At 47.2% G+C, this 15,600-nt stretch overlaps 1 protein-coding gene across 3 annotated transcripts in view; it reads right to left on the bottom strand.

Moving 5' to 3' along the window:
* The window catches only part of OSBP2 (oxysterol binding protein 2), a 164,957-nt gene extending 149,357 nt beyond the window's left edge, over nucleotides 1-15,600 (bottom strand). For all 3 annotated transcript variants that reach the window (XM_046026111.1, XM_046026112.1, XM_046026113.1), the window contains exon 1: nucleotides 14,912-15,600. In XM_046026111.1, the coding sequence (XP_045882067.1) occupies nucleotides 14,912-15,600 (689 nt within the window). The remainder of the gene's footprint in view (nucleotides 1-14,911) is intronic.

Raw genomic sequence — 15,600 nt, 5'->3', positions numbered from 1 at the left:
CACTGCCAGGCAGAGATAATCTTTGATAGCTCATTTCTCTCCCAACTTCTTCCAATTGCTTCCTCGAAATTCTCAAGGAAGTTAGGGCTAAAAGGAATCCCACAGATCACCTAGTCCAGCCCCCTTATTTTATAGATAAAGAGTGTGATCACTGGAAGGAAGGGTAGAGGCTGGGATAGACTGAAGTATTTTTTCCCAATTCCTAATGTGCTCCCTGAATTACAATTACATGACCACACCCTTCATCATGGGACTTTGGAGGGTCACCCACTACAGTGGGGAGTGGGTACCTCTGACCCCATGATATGAGGTGGGGCCGTGTGCCTTGACTCAGCTGATGGAATACGGACCAGAGTGAAGGCGTGCAGGCTTGAGCCGGGTGCTCCCTTTCCCGCTCACCCTCCTATTCTTCCACCGTCATGGCGAGAAGACAGACTCTGCTAACCCACTTGTTTAAGGCAGAGGCGTGTTCCAGGGGCCACTGCTGGAGGCAGATCTGCTTCAGCCATCTGCAGACATGCAAGCACAAATAAATCACCCTTGCTTTAAACCTCTGAGTTTTGGGTGATTTATTTGGGGACTGCCTGATCCAGGAGCACAAGTGAGCTGAGGACCGAGTTCTAACTCTCATCTACCCCCTTTTTTATTAAGATGTACACAGAGCCCACTGTCACTGGGTGTGACAGTAGAGGAAGAAAACAGAAGATGATCCCAGAAAGGCAGAGATAGGGCTGGTCCTGAGGGTAAGCACGGTTGTATGTGTTTGGGATGAATGGACAATGAAAAAGGAGTGTCTCGTGCCAAAATTCAAGGGACATGTCAGCAATCTTTGTCAGCAACCTGTCTACTTTTGATTTCCCCCGCCTTCTCTTAGGTTTTTGCCGTCATTCTTTTTTTTTTTTTAAAGATTTTATTTATTTATTTGACAGAGAGAGAGAGATCACAAGTAGGCAGAGAGGCAGGCAGAGAGAGAGGAGGAAGCAGGCTCCCTGCGGAGCAGAGAGCCCGATGCGGGGCTCGATCCCAGGACCCTGAGATCATGACCTGGACCCTGAGATCATGACCTGAGCCGAAGGCAGCGGCTTAATCCACTGAGCCACCCAGGCGCCCCCCTGCTGTCATTCTTTTTGCAAGCAGACGGCTTACTAGCCAGTTAGAGAGATGTGGGGAGGGAACTTAGAGGTCTGTCTCCTTAGCTTAACTTCCCACAGTCCCAGATGACGGAGCTGCAGGTGGACCCGGAAAATGGCACAGTGCCCTAGCCAGTCAGTATAGATGCTATTCAAATGGGTTTGATCTTCATGCCTGCATATATGGTGCCAGAATGCCAAGACCAGTCAGCAGGGAAAGGACAGTCTCTTCAACAAATGCTCCTGGGAAAACTGAATGCCTACAAGCAAAAGGAGGAAACTGGAGCCTTAACTGACTCCAGGGTTGGGTTAAGACAAGTATAAGAAGAGCATGGAACATGTTTTCAAGCTAGACCCAGGAAACACCATCAGGTTTCTACCTAAAAGACTCCAGAGCCAACTGAAGAGGCCCCCATGCTGGCAAAGACAAGGTAGGACAATATGAACGTCATTAAGGGCAATAGCACAGGGGGCTGAAACACAGCAAACATGTCTGTATCCATGAAATGATAGTGTTTTAAATTTTTTTCTTTTTTATTTATTTATTTTCAGCATAACAGTATTCATTGTTTTTGCACCACACCCAGTGCTCCATGCAATACGTGCCCTCCCAATTACCCACCACCTGGTTCCCCAACCTCCCACCCCCGCCCCTTCAAAACCCTCAGGTTGTTTTTCAGAGTCCATAGTCTCTCATGGTTCATCTCCCCTTCCACTTCCCCTCAACTCCCTTCTCCTCTCCATCTCCCCATGTCCTCCATGTTCTTTGTTATGCTCCACAAATAAGTGAAACCATATGATACTTGACTCTCTCTGCTTGACTTATTTCGCTCAGCATAATCTCTTCCAGTCCTGTCGATGTTGCTACAAAAGTTGGGTATTCATCCTTTCTGATGGAGGCATAATACTCCATCGTGTATATGTACCACAGAAGAAATAACACCAATTCTCCTGAAGCTGTTTCAAAAAATTAAAGCAGAAGGAAAACTTCCAGACTCTTTTTATGAAGCCAGCATTACCCTGATCCCCAAACCAGGCAAAGACCCTACCAAAAAGGAGAATTTCAGACTAATATCACTGATGAATAAGAATGCTAAGATTCTCAACAAGATCCTAGCAAACAGGATCCAGCAGCACATTAAAAAGATTATCCACCATGACCAGGTGGGATTCATCCCTGGGTTACAAGAATGGTTCAACATTCGCAAATCAATCAATGTGATAGAACAAATCAATAAGAGAAGAGAGAAGAACCACATGGTCCTCTCAACTGATGCAGAAAAAGCATTTGACAAAATCCAGCATTCGTTCCTGATGAAAACACTTCAAAGTATAGGGATAGAGGGAACATTCCTGAACTTCATAAAATCTATCTATGAAAGACCCACAGCAAATATCATCCTCAATGGGAAAAAGCTTGCAGCCTTCCTGTTGAGATCAGGAACACGACAAGGATGCCCACTCTCACCACTCTTGTTCAACATAGTATTAGAAGTCCTAGCAACGGCAATCAGACAACAAAGAGAAATAAATGTATCCAAATTGGCAATGAAGAAGTCAAACTCTCTCTCTTCGCAGATGACATGATTCTCTATATGGAAAACCCCAAAGACTCCACCCCCAAACTACTAGAACTCATACAGCAATTCAGTAACGTGGCAGGATACAAAGTCAATGTACAGAAATCAGTGGCTTTCTTATACACTAACAATGAAAATACAGAAAGGGAAATTAGAGAATCGATTCCATTTACTAAGCACCAAGAACCATAAGATACCTGGGAATAAACCTAACCAAAGAGGTAAAGGATCTGTACTCGAGGAACTACAGAACACTCATGAAAGAAATTGAAGAAGACACAAAAAGATGGAAGACCATTCCATGCTCTTGGATCAGAAGAATAAACATTGTTAAAATGTCTATACTGCCTAGAGCAATCTATACTTTTAATGCCATTCCGATCAAAATTCCACTGGTATGTTTCAGGGGCGCCTGGGTGGCTCAGTAGGTTCAAGCCTCTGCCTTCGGCTCAGGTCATGATCTCAGGGTCCTGGGATCGAGGCCCACATCGGGCTCTCTGCTCCGCAGGGAGCCTGCTTCCTCCTCTCTCTCTGCCTGCCTCTCTGCCTAGTTGTGATTTCTCTCTGTCAAATAAATAAAATATTTTTAAAAAAATTCCACCGGTATGTTTCAAAGAGCTGGAGCAAATAATCCTAAAATTTGTATGGAATCAGAAGAGACCCCGAATTGCTAAGGAAATGTTGAAAAACAAAAACAGAACTGGCGGCATCACGTTACCTGATTTCAAGCTTTACTACAAAGCTGTGATCACCAAGACAGCGTGGTACTGGCATAAAAACAGACATATAGACCAGTGGAACAGAGTGGAGAGCCCAGATATGGACCCTCAACTCTATGGTCAAATAATCTTCGACAAAACAGGAAAAAATATACAATGGAAAAAAGACAGTCTCTTCAATAAATGGTGCTGGGAAAACTGGACAGCTATATGTAGAAGAATGAAACTGGACCATTCTCTTACACCGTACACAAAGATAAACTCAAAATGGATAAAAGACCTCAACGTGAGACAGGAATCCATCAGAATCCTAGAGGAGAACATAGGCAGTAACCTCTTCGATATCAGCCAGAGCAACTTTTTTCAAGATATGTCTCCAAAGGCAAAGGAAACAAAAGCGAAAATGAACTTTTGGGACTTCATCAAGATCAAAAGCTTCTGCACAGCAAAGGAAACAGTCAACAAAACAAAAAGGCAACCAACGGAATGGGAGAAGATATTTGCAAATGACAGTACAGACAAAAGGTTGATATCCAGGATCTATAAAGAACTCAAACTCAACACACACAAAACAGATAATCATATCAAAAAATGGGCAGAAGCTATGAACAGACACTTCTCCAATGAAGACATACAAATGGCTATCAGACACATGAAAAAATGCTCATCATCACTAGCCATCAGGGAGATTCAAATTAAAACCACATTGAGATATCACCTTACACCAGTTAGAATGGCCAAAATTAGCAAGACAGGAAACAACGTGTGTTGGAGAGGATGTGGAGAAAGGGGAACCCTCTTACACTGTTGGTGGGAATGCAAGTTGGTGCAGCCACTCTGGAGAACAGTGTGGAGATTCCTGAAGAAATTAAAAATAGAGCTTCCCTATGACCCTGCAATTGCACTGCTGGGTATTTGCCCCAAAGATACAGATGTAGTGAAAAGAAGAGCCATCTGTACCCCAATGTTTATAGCAGCAATGGCCACGGTCGCCAAACTATGGAAAGATTTTTTTCTTAAAGATTTTTTATTTATTTCACAGAGTGAGCGATTACAAGTAGGCAGAGGGGCAGGCAGAGAGAGAGGGGGAAGCGGGCTCCCTGCTGAGCAGAAAGCCTGATGCAGGGCTCCATCCCATAACCCTGAGATCATGACCTGAGCTAAAGACAGAGGCTTAACCCACTGAGCCACCCAGGCACCCCCTCTTTTTTATAAGATTTTTAAAAAATTTATTTATTTGGCAGAGAGGGAGATCACAAGTAGGCAGAGAGGCAGGTAGAGAGAGAAGGGGATATGAGATGATATTGGGGTTTTGTTTTGTTTTTAAAGATTTTATTTATTTACCGAGAGAGGTCACAAGTAGGCAGAGAAAAAGAGAGGGACGCAGACTCCCTGCTGAGCAGAAAGCCCTATGTGGGACTCGATCCGAGGACCCTGAGATCATGACCTGAGCTGAAGGCAGCGGCTTAACCCACTGAGCTACCCAGGCACCCGAGATGATAGTGTTTTAGAGAAAACAAACGAAATGGATTGGTCACCATTGGAAGATAAGAACCAATTTGTGATTTTGAGAGCTTGTGATTAAAAGGAAAGAATCAAGAATTTATTCTGCCTTTCCTGTGTGAACTGTAGCCTGTGAGTAACCGGAGTACTAGATGAGGGGAGGTTTCTCTTCCTAGAGGCATTCCTGCTAATAAGTAAGGAAGCCATCACAGAATTACACTAATCGAAGACTGGTTATCAGCAGCAGCTAACATCACACACCAAGAAGCCACCAGATAATATGAGCTCCTGATGGAAGAACACATCATCACTTGATCAAGTTTCTAGATCCATCTGTCAAATTAAAGAACTGCGGAGGACATGTTAACCTACACGAAGAGAATGCAATCAGCAAAACCCAGACTGTGTGAAATTCTGTGGGTAGACCTTACTTGGGTCCTGATACAAATGAATCAAAAAAACATTTTATGACATTTGAGACAACTGAAACCGCGAACACCAGATATTTGATGATAATAAATTATTATTAATTTTAGTGTCACAGTGGTATTGTGGATATGTTCTTAAAAATCCTTATCCTCTGGGTGGCTCAGTGGGTTAAAGCCTCTGCCTTCAGCTCAGGTCATGATCCAGGGGTCCTGGGATCAAACCCCACATTGGGCTCTCTGCTTGGCAGGGAGCCTGCTTTCCCCTCTCTCTCTCTCTGCCTGCCTCTATGCCTACTTGTGATTTCAAATAAATAAATAAAATCCTTTTAAAAAATCCTTATCCTCTAGAGATACATACTGAAGCATTTGCAGGTGAAATGTGATATGTGGGATTCACCTGAAATGGTATTGGCAGGTGGGGAACTGAGATGAAAGAAGATTGGCCAGAAAGTTAATAATTGCTGAAACTGGGTAATGGGTGCACAGGGGTTTGTTATACTACTGTCTACTCTCATATATGTTTAAAATTCTTCATATCGAAGCATTTTAAATACAAATGAGTACAATGAGTTGTCAGTACTGTCACATATCCTCGGCTCATGCTGAGCCTCAGAGAAGGAGATGAAAATTTGAGCAATGTGTATCTTCTGTGTTCACTTGATTCTCCTAGCAATTCAGTTACTCCCCATGGTCTACTGCAATAGTCCAGGCTGTGTGCTGGGTCTTTATAAATGGGAAAAGATTAAATTCATAAAGTGTCTTCTACTTAAAATAAAAAAAAAGGACGTCACTGGAATTTGAGAATCTACTAAGTAGAAGGCACTATGTCCAGCACCCAAAGGGAAGCTACAGCAGGAAGACAGAGCCCCAGGCTCTAGAGGGGAGGAGCCAGGTGTTAATCGAAAGGAGGGAGACAAACCAACATTGTTCTAATAGGGGTACACAGCCAAATGACATAATACACAAAAGGAGCATCTAAGGAAGGACGGCTCTGCCAGCTCAGCTCATTCCAGGGGAATGCAGGCAGGTTCATCCTGAGATGATCTGGAATTAAGACTGTCAGCTAGGATGTCAGGAGCAATGAAGAGGAGATCTCCTGGCTGAAAGGATGGCTGGTGCAGACATCTGAAGGGGAGTCTGAAGGGCATGCGGTGTGCAGAAGGAGGAAAAATGCAAGTCTGGCAGAAGATGGGTCAAGGCCAAGGGACCAAGAGAGAGGGAGAGAGGGAAGGGGCCCTCAGCTGGGCAGGGCGGTGAGGCGTGAGCCCAGGAAGAACACACACTGTATTTTGGGAAGACGGGACCTACTGCAGCTTCAAAGGACAACACGTTCTGGCGGTGTCCTATGCAGCAAGCTCAGCAGTGCCATATGCCCTCTTCTTGGTTAGGCAATGGCCCAGCAATGCAGATCAAATGGTGTGAGTCAAGATTGTTAAATTGGCCTTCAATGCGCGGCGCTGCGACCAAGCGTGTGATGAGGTGTCAAGACAAGTGGAACTCAGTGATCAGGACTCTTAAAAACAGAAACAGACGCAGGAAAGAGTCCCATGTAAAAGAAAACACACACACAGAGCACCCAGCATGACCCTGAAACGCATCAACAGTTTGCTTCATGGGTCTGGTTATGAAAGGAGCCGCTTAAAGCCACATCTCTGTGTGGCGACACTTGGAATGTGTGATTCACCACACATCAAAGCTGCCGATTTCAATTCTGTTCAGGGTGTTTCTTACCATCTCCTGCTCCCTGTATGGCAGTTTACAGGGGAGTATATTTCTCTCCACCTAGGATAAGCAGACATTGATCTGGGTTTAAGGAACCCCACACCCTTTGCACAGATCTGTCTTTCTTTGCTCATGCAGTTTGCCAGCTATACCCTAGAAGACGACAGGAGGCATGGGAGCTGCTTGCTTGAACACCCAGCTCCCTGGGAGCTCCCCCACGGCACTGGGTCCAAACCTGCTGGCTTTTTACCAAATGGCCGGGATGGGTACGGATTTCCCTCCACCCCTCCCTCCTCCATGCAGTGGTTTCATGATGGTATGCATGTCTGTCTCCTACACTGCCTTACAGATTGTTGGCCCTCGATAAATGATACAACCAGAGCTGGTATATGCTTACTGTCACAAGTATTCCAGACTGCTCACCAGGCCCCAGTCTTGGATTAACAGACCCTCCCCAAAGGAGACACCAGGGTCAGTAGCAGCTGAAGAACTCACACCACACATTCCATCAAAGGCACAGGAGTACTTGCAGAGGAGGAAGAACATGTGGCAAGTGGCCCTAGACATATGCAAAATCAAGTCACCAAAGGGTCTCCCAGGGAAGGTCTAGATGACGAAAGCATCTATGAAACAATAAAGGGACAAGCAGTGTGGCCAGAGGCTCCATAAAGAAGTCCCTCAGGCACACAGAGCAGCGGGCCACGCCCATACTCTGCAAGACTGGCATATTTTCTCTGATGGATGGTAAGAAGCCACTCTGCCACTCAACGCCAAGTGTGAGCCCTCACGCTCCCTGAACCAGAGTGAGTGTTGGCCCTTACCCAGGCCTGGTGTTACTGAAGTCTGCAAGGAGGAAGAGGTCAGAGCTATACAGAAAAGAATGAACACAGCTGGCCTGAGACCACTTATCCTTTGAGAGGTTTGCCCTGGGCTGGCATCTGAGAGTCTGGATTTGGGGAGGGGCCCCCACTCACTGACTGCTACCGGTGGCTCACTGTGCCTAACCTACTAGCACAACTTGCGGTCTGTGCAGAATACCTGCTTTCATTTTGGCAGTCTGGACGATGGGTGTGAGCCAGGCAGACAGTGCCCATGTGGTCAGCCCCCTCCACCCCCCGCAGCAAAAACCATGGCCACTGAGTCTCTGATGAGCTTCTCTAGCTGCCAACCTTTCCCGCGTGTTGTCGCAACTCATTGCTGGAGGAACCAAGCGTGACCTATGTGACTCCAGAGGGTGAGGACCCTCAGAGGCTCGCCCATGGTTTCCCCAGACTTCACCCCCATGCCCTTCCCCCTTTTGCTGATGGGGCTTTGCCCCCTTTCACTGTAATAAAGCACAGCTATGAACACATATAGATGCTGAGTCCTAGGAGTCCTCCTGGCTCCTTAGGGAACCTGGAGGGTTCATCGTTGAGATCCCAACACATGGCCCCAGCCAGAGGCTCCGCCCCATGAGGTGGGTGGAGTCTGTGAGCTATCCCCTGGGGCCATCCTTGAACTCCCACTTCTCCCTCCATATATCGGAACCACGCTCCCGGCCTGCGCTCCTCCCTGAAACCGTGAACTAGACATCGTTCTGACACCTCAGAGAACCCCACAGATGTGAGGGCCTGTTATTCAATTGGATTTAGGGTGGAGGCGTCACCTCTGACCCATGGCCTGCTTCCCACAGGGTCTTGCACGTGGAGGGCATACAAAGCAAGCCTTCCCAGGCGCAGGAAACTAGTTGAAGGCGCTATAAGGTTGAGATAAGCCCTTTTAATAGCTTTACCTTCGCTCTCTGTTCCTCCAGCCACTGCCACACTTTACAAAGTGAAAAGTCATCCTAGGTATACACAGATCATGTACACAGACGCAACCCTATGGAAATAGAACTAGGACCACAGAAAGAGGCTACTGTTTCACTGAAGAGCCTCTTTCAACACAGTCGAATCTGTCAACATAATATATCCAAATAATCTGCATTTCATAACTATATCTGGCAGTCCAGGCTTCAGCCGGCAATCTCCCACTTATCCTCCCAATCTCATTCCAGCAAACAACTTTTTGAAACTGCAAACAAATAAAGAAAAACCCAAGTTTGGCACTAACATCCTTGGCTTTCTGAAATCTCATAAAATTGCAAGCAATTCTCATTCATTCACTCATGCTTCCATTCAAATTAGCCACACCACTGAGAACATATCCACGGCAAAGCACCTGAGAGGCTCCGTGGGCAAGACAAAGACGCTGCTGAACTTGGCCATGGTGTTCCTTTGGCACAAAAGCTGTCTGCAGAGATGCCCACACAGTGTGTGTTTGTGTGTGTGTCTGTGTGTCTGTGTGTGTGTGTGTGGCTCCCAGAGAAGGAAGACATGGTGCTTGGATCAGTCATGGGCCACTATGGGTATTTCAAACAGGAGAAAACCCATGCAGGGATGTATGAACATAAGGGGCGTAACTGTTGAAAACGAAGATTACAGAAGACAAGGCAAGTCTGGGGCCCTATTGGGTGGGAAGTTAGCACCACAGTGGCGGGGCACTGTCCAGGGCAGAAGCTGGAAGCTGGGCCATTAGTGCAACAGAAGGCAGACCTGACCCACAATTTGGCCCTAGGAACGGAGCAGAGGGACTAGAGGAGAAAGACAGGCAGGGCTCGCGATTCCATCTGATGTCGGAATAGAGGAGGAGGAGGCAGCAAGCATGACTCAGAGGTTTTCAGCTATTCATAGAAAGAGAAAAGTTAACAGGAGGAGCAGGCTTGGTGGGGAAAATTACAATTCATGTCACTAGAACATTAGTGTGTACAGTGCTCTTTCAAAATATGCTGCCAGTCCGCTTATGACCTCTTGGCTAAATGTTAAGAAACTACACTTCAAGCAAATGTGGACGTGTTATCAGCCTGCGTTCCTTTTCAGCTTCCCAGTGGTCTTACAGTGTGAAATACTGGATAATATTTTAAAGGAAAGCTGAATCCAAGATGATAAGGCCACCACCTTCTAGCGCAGAGACCCCAGTGGCTTAACCTGCAGACTTGCCCTCTCGGGGCCACTTTGCGGCTGTGGAGTCTTTCTCATCCCCTTCCTTCAAGGATTCCCTAGAGTGATGTTGAGAACACTACTATCTCCTGGCACCCCATCTCCATGAGAGTTTGCCTTTCAGAAATGGTCTCACTGGAAGAATGAGTACATGATCCCCCCTAGAGTCAAAGATGTCTTGGTCTTCTCTTACCTGACCTTCTCTTACCTTACCTGACCTACAGTGGGCCCAGCTCAGCAAACACTCAACAGTCTTCCCCAGCCAGAAGACTCAAAATTTATTCTTACTTGACCACAGCCTTCTTTCTTATAGATCCAGGCTAATTTCTTTGAGGTCTTCCTTGCTAACTGGCCTAGCCATGCCTACCCATGCAGATCAGTCAAAACAACAAATAAATCAAAACAAACGCTTCTGTTCGAAATCGTTTCCTAGGAAACAAATGTCATTTATAGTGCCACAACAGAGGCAACTGGTATAAACAAACCAGAATTTTGCTTAACCCAATCAATTTTGTCATTAATATGGAGAAAGTTTGTGCGTAGAACACTCTTTCCCTAAGGACTTGCTGAAGTGAAACCTCGGAAAATTCCACAGCACTTGTGAATTCTTCCCTAACTTCATGTCATTGCATGTTCTCTATGAGAGGAGAACTGGGGATAAAATTTGTTAAATGGGAACTAATAACCCAAAGACCATATTCTCTTTGTGTCCAAACAGACAAGTGATTAATTGTGCCTTAATCGTGCCAGCGATAGAATAAGAACCTCATCTTCTGTTACTGAGATTCCTAGCACATTGCTGGAAAGAAGTAAAAACCTGCCAACAATTGCTGATGCTTCCTGGAAATTGTTTCCCGGAAATTGTTTCTATATGTGAAAATATTTACAAAAAGGGTCTTTTAATCCTGATTATACGACTGTAACAAAGCCCAGCTGTTGGCATGAGGTACTTCCTCCCTTAGAATAAGCTTAAGTGATCAACTGAGTTTCTCAAGCAAAATCCAGGGCAGAAGTACCTGAGAAAGCCACACTTCACAGAGAAATTCTAATCCAAACCTCCACTGATTTTCCACTAAGGTACAAATAATGGGGATAGAAACTCGGGTCAAGACTATGAGATACCATAGTATACCCACTTGATTGGTAAAATCAATGCAGTCAATACCAAGTGTTGCAAAGGATATGGGTCCACAAAACCTCCTAACTTCTAGTGGGAGCATAAACATTGGAACGACTGCTTTGGAAAACAGTTTGGCGTTATGTAAGGTGAGCCTTCACGTTCCTACAACCCAGCGATTTCACCCAAGAGAAACTCCTGGACATGTACAAGAACTGTCATGGTCAGGGGCCCCTGAGTGGCTCGGGTGATGATCCCGGAGTCCTGCGGTCAAGCCCTGCATCTGTCCCCCTGCTCAGCAGGGAGCTTGCTTCTCACTTTCCCTCCGCCTGCTGCTCCCCTGCTTATGCCCTCTCTCTCCTTCTCTGTCAAATAAATAAATAAAATCTTAAAAAAAAAAAAAAAAAAGAACTGTCATGGTCAGCCATCAAGAGGAGAACTAAATAGAGAAATAAAAAGTGGCACACTCGTGTCCTGGATTGTTACAAAGCTGTCAGAATAAGTCCCCCCAAATCGCATATTGTGCAATATCTTATTTTATAAAGTAAAAATGGCTGAAATGAAAAGTATAAGGCTTTTCGAACTGCATATAGATGAGATAAAACTGAACAAAAAGGAAAGAGGACAGTGATGCAAATTTGGGGTGGTGGTTACCCCGGAGTGGGACAGGCTGGAGGATGGAAGAGGGTAGGGAGCACAAGAAATAGGGGTCCGCATTTTCTCTGAAGATATTTCTCTGAACACCAGGCTTCACGTAGTTAGAAAAAAAAAAAGAGTAATAAAACAAAATTAGAGTGGTCTTTCCAAAAGGGAAGCTTGCAAGGGAAATGGCTCTGATTCCTTCTCCACCAGCTCATCACCCTCACAGGTTAAACCCGGCTCTCCCTGCCCCTATGGGAGAGAGCTCACAAATAAAAATTCACTGTGTCTTCAGCTCACAAGCACTTGAATCTTGCCTCTCTTCTGGCCACACACATTTGGAGAACCACCCAGGGACGCCTGGGTGACTCAGTTGGTTAAGGTCTGCCTTTGGCTCAGGTCATGATCCCAGGGTCCTGGAATCAAGCCCAGCATCGGGCTCCCTGCTCAGTGGAGAGCCTGCTTCTCCCTCTCCTTCTGCCTACCACTCTCCCTACTTGTGCTCACTCTCTCTCTCTCCATCAAATAAATAAAAAAGAAATCTAAAAAAAAAAAAACCGCTGAGAGCTGGGATTCCAGGCAGGGTAAGAAGACAACACACATGAACAGCACCGGGCACAGACAGCCCACATAACCCACACTGCTGACACCGGGGCTATGAGCCACAAGCCTGGAGGGTGCTCTGTCCCCAGCAGGCAGGTCTAGAAGGTGGGATTCAGACCAGAAGCAGAGAGACAGGAGAGTGGTGTCAAACACTTGAAGTGCTGAGAAGTACGAGGAGGGGCAGCACAGAGGGTTTTCCAGAAGGTTCAACAAGAGTGCAAGGAAGAAGCGGAAGTTTGGGCTCCACCTCGGAAGGGCCTCTTCTGCACTTGGAGACTCACTCATCTTCCCGGACATTTCGGCGCCTCCTACAAGGGAGGCCCCTCTGGACGAGAAGGTTTGTTTCTTCGGCCCTTGTTTCCTTTCCTCTAAAATGCGAATGAGGACATTTTCGTGTAAAGACACACGCAGGACTAAATGATGGCACAGGGCTGTCCTAATGTCGGGAATCATTCATTTTACCCAAACAAGTCAAGCCACAGTTCTTCCCGCCTTGGAGTCTAGAAATGTCCAAAAACAAAGCTACAGAGCTGGACTGTGCAAACACACACACCAGAAACTTGCTCCCAAGTCCCAAGAAACTTGCTCCCACCCCCCTTCACCCCCTCAAACCAGTATCTGTCCCCACAACCTTATCAGCAAGCAGTAAGAATTTTTCTTGTTGCCCAGAGAATCTGAACCTTTGAGATAACCTTGAAATACCAACTGTCTCCACAGTTACTTTAGAGAAAAGAAAATGGGACCTCTTTGCTCTTTCAATTAGAATAAAACAAAACAAAATTGCATGGGATCAGATTTTCCTTCCACTAGAAATGTGGGACCCTTATAAATATTACCTTGACCCCTCTAGGTTAGTAGTACTTGGTAAACACACATAACTCAACAATATGAACTCAAGCGTAAGTGGGCATTAGGACAGAGATCTGGGACAGGCACAGAGCCTGGAGTACAACAGGCCCAGGTCTGACTCTCTCTCCATTGCTAGTGTGGCCAGTCCACAGCTGACAGTGACACATTTATAGCAAATTGCTGATGATCCCTACCACTGCATGTCTTGGTGAAATGTTTACACACCTAGCAGAGAATGTAAGTGGGATAAAAACACCCTTCGGAAAAGAATCATTTCTTGTTTGGTTGCCTAACTATAAGAACGCTATGTTCTGTGTGATCTGGAGGGAGCAGCTGAGGGGCACCAAGATACCACATGAGAAAGGCACAGGAGAAATATTTGTCACTTTTCTCCCCTGCCAGTAATTAATGACAGTGATTCCTGTTTTGGAATGGGAACCATCGCTTAAATTCAATGGAGCTTCCCAATTATCAAGGGCATCATAGACTCAACAATCCTCCAGAAGCTATGTTCCAAAAGAGCTAGGAAAGATCATACAAACCCTATAGTGAGTGACCTAAAGGGATATGGCCTGACCAAGTGAAGTGACGGAAGTGATCTGGGTTGCACCAGACAACAAGGCAGGGCCCTCCTGTTTGCAAAGACAATGGAGCAGTCCTTCTCAGACTGTGGTCTGGAGCAGCAGCATCTGGGAACTTTTGAGAAATGCCAAAGCTTGAATCCTCCTAGACCCCTAGACTGCATCAGAAACTCGGCAGAGAGGCAAGTACTCGCTGTCTCAACAAGCCTTCCAGGGAATTCTAATGCCGGCTCAGGTTTGAACAAATGGCACAGAGTGATCTGAGAACTCAAAGTTGAAACTGACTTTCCCCAGTAAACATTCCAAGGCACCCCATGCGCCCCGAGCCTAAGAAAGGAGAGAAGCCTCTGGTATCTCTCTCCCTTTCATCGGGCAGACAGTGCTAGCTATCTCACCACTAGACTTCAATTTTGAATCCCATGATGCTTCTGCGATAAGAAAGGTGGCAGTGGGCTGCTTCTGGTTCTCCACAGAATGCTAGGATGGGCCCCTAAAACATAGGCGCTGTATCTGATACAACTGGAATGCTGTGCCCATCCCAAGGCCTGGCCCCCAGGGGCGTCAGGAAAAGTGGAAAATAAACTAAGTGACCAGCTAAGGGGAGGGAGAACAATCAGTCCTTTCCACAGTGGGTCCCAAGGACCGAACAAGGTGATTGTTCCCCTCAATCCCTAACACGATGACCTTAGATCCTGACCAAGAATCAAAGACTTTGAGGAACTGACACAGTTTGGCTGCCCGAGGCTCCACTACCACCAAGACCAGAGGGGCCCTGAGGCCCCAGGTCACTCTCACTCCACCTTTGCACTCACTCCTTAAACCCAAGCTGGTGGGGGAGGGGTGGTGGTCAGGGCCCCCAGCCCTCGGAGGCTGGTCAGAGATATTATTTCTCCTGCTAGAGTCCATGCTCCCAAACATCCCTCGGCTAGTGGCAATGTCCTCCACCCCTAGACAATCTCTGTCACCATCAGGGAAGTATCACCACCCTCCAACCTCAGATGCCCCAATGTGGCACCCACGTACCTGTAGTAAGACAGCAGACCATTGCTGAGCACGAACCAACGGCGCTGGTAGCCTTTCAGGTAGTTGGTCCATTTCAGCAGCCAGCCCTTGAAGCTGTCCAGAGGCAGTAAGACCTTGGGCGCCGTGGAGGTCGTGCCAGTCCCTGACATTGGAACCCCAAGAGACGCCTTGGCCTGTCCAGGTCGCAGCAGGGGCGGGGGCTTTGACACCGCCAGCGACCCCAGCTCGGGTTTGGTCCAGGGCGCGCTCCCCACTACTGGCCCCAGTGCCGGCAGCTGCTCTGATGAGGCCTTGGGGCAGGTCCCAGCCCCTACACTTGAGCCCAACTCTGGTCGGGGCCCTGACCCCCGCCCCAAACCCAGCAGCAGTTCCGTTCCCTGTTTGGTCTCTGGCCTTAGCTCAGACGTCTTCTCAGACACAGGCTCCAATCTTGGCACCGGCTCAGAAAGTGGCTCCGGCACTTGTTCTGACCCCGGCTGCCGCTCGGGCTTCGGCACAGGCTGGGGCGGAGGCTTGGGCTGAGGCTTGGGCTGGGGCTTGGGCTCCGGCCCGGGGCCAGGCGTGGAAACGCTCATGGTCGGCGCCGCCGTGTGGCAGGACAGGCAGGGGACAACCGTGAACAGCGACGAGAGTCCGCGGGAGCGGCCGCCACAGCCGCTGCCTCGGCACAGAGCGGCCGCTTTCCCCAT

This window comes from Meles meles, chromosome 12 (genome assembly GCF_922984935.1).
Source record: "Meles meles chromosome 12, mMelMel3.1 paternal haplotype, whole genome shotgun sequence".
Classification (NCBI taxonomy): domain Eukaryota; kingdom Metazoa; phylum Chordata; class Mammalia; order Carnivora; family Mustelidae; genus Meles; species Meles meles.
Note: the sequence above shows the minus strand (reverse complement) of the source record. Positions and strands in the feature narration are given on the sequence as shown.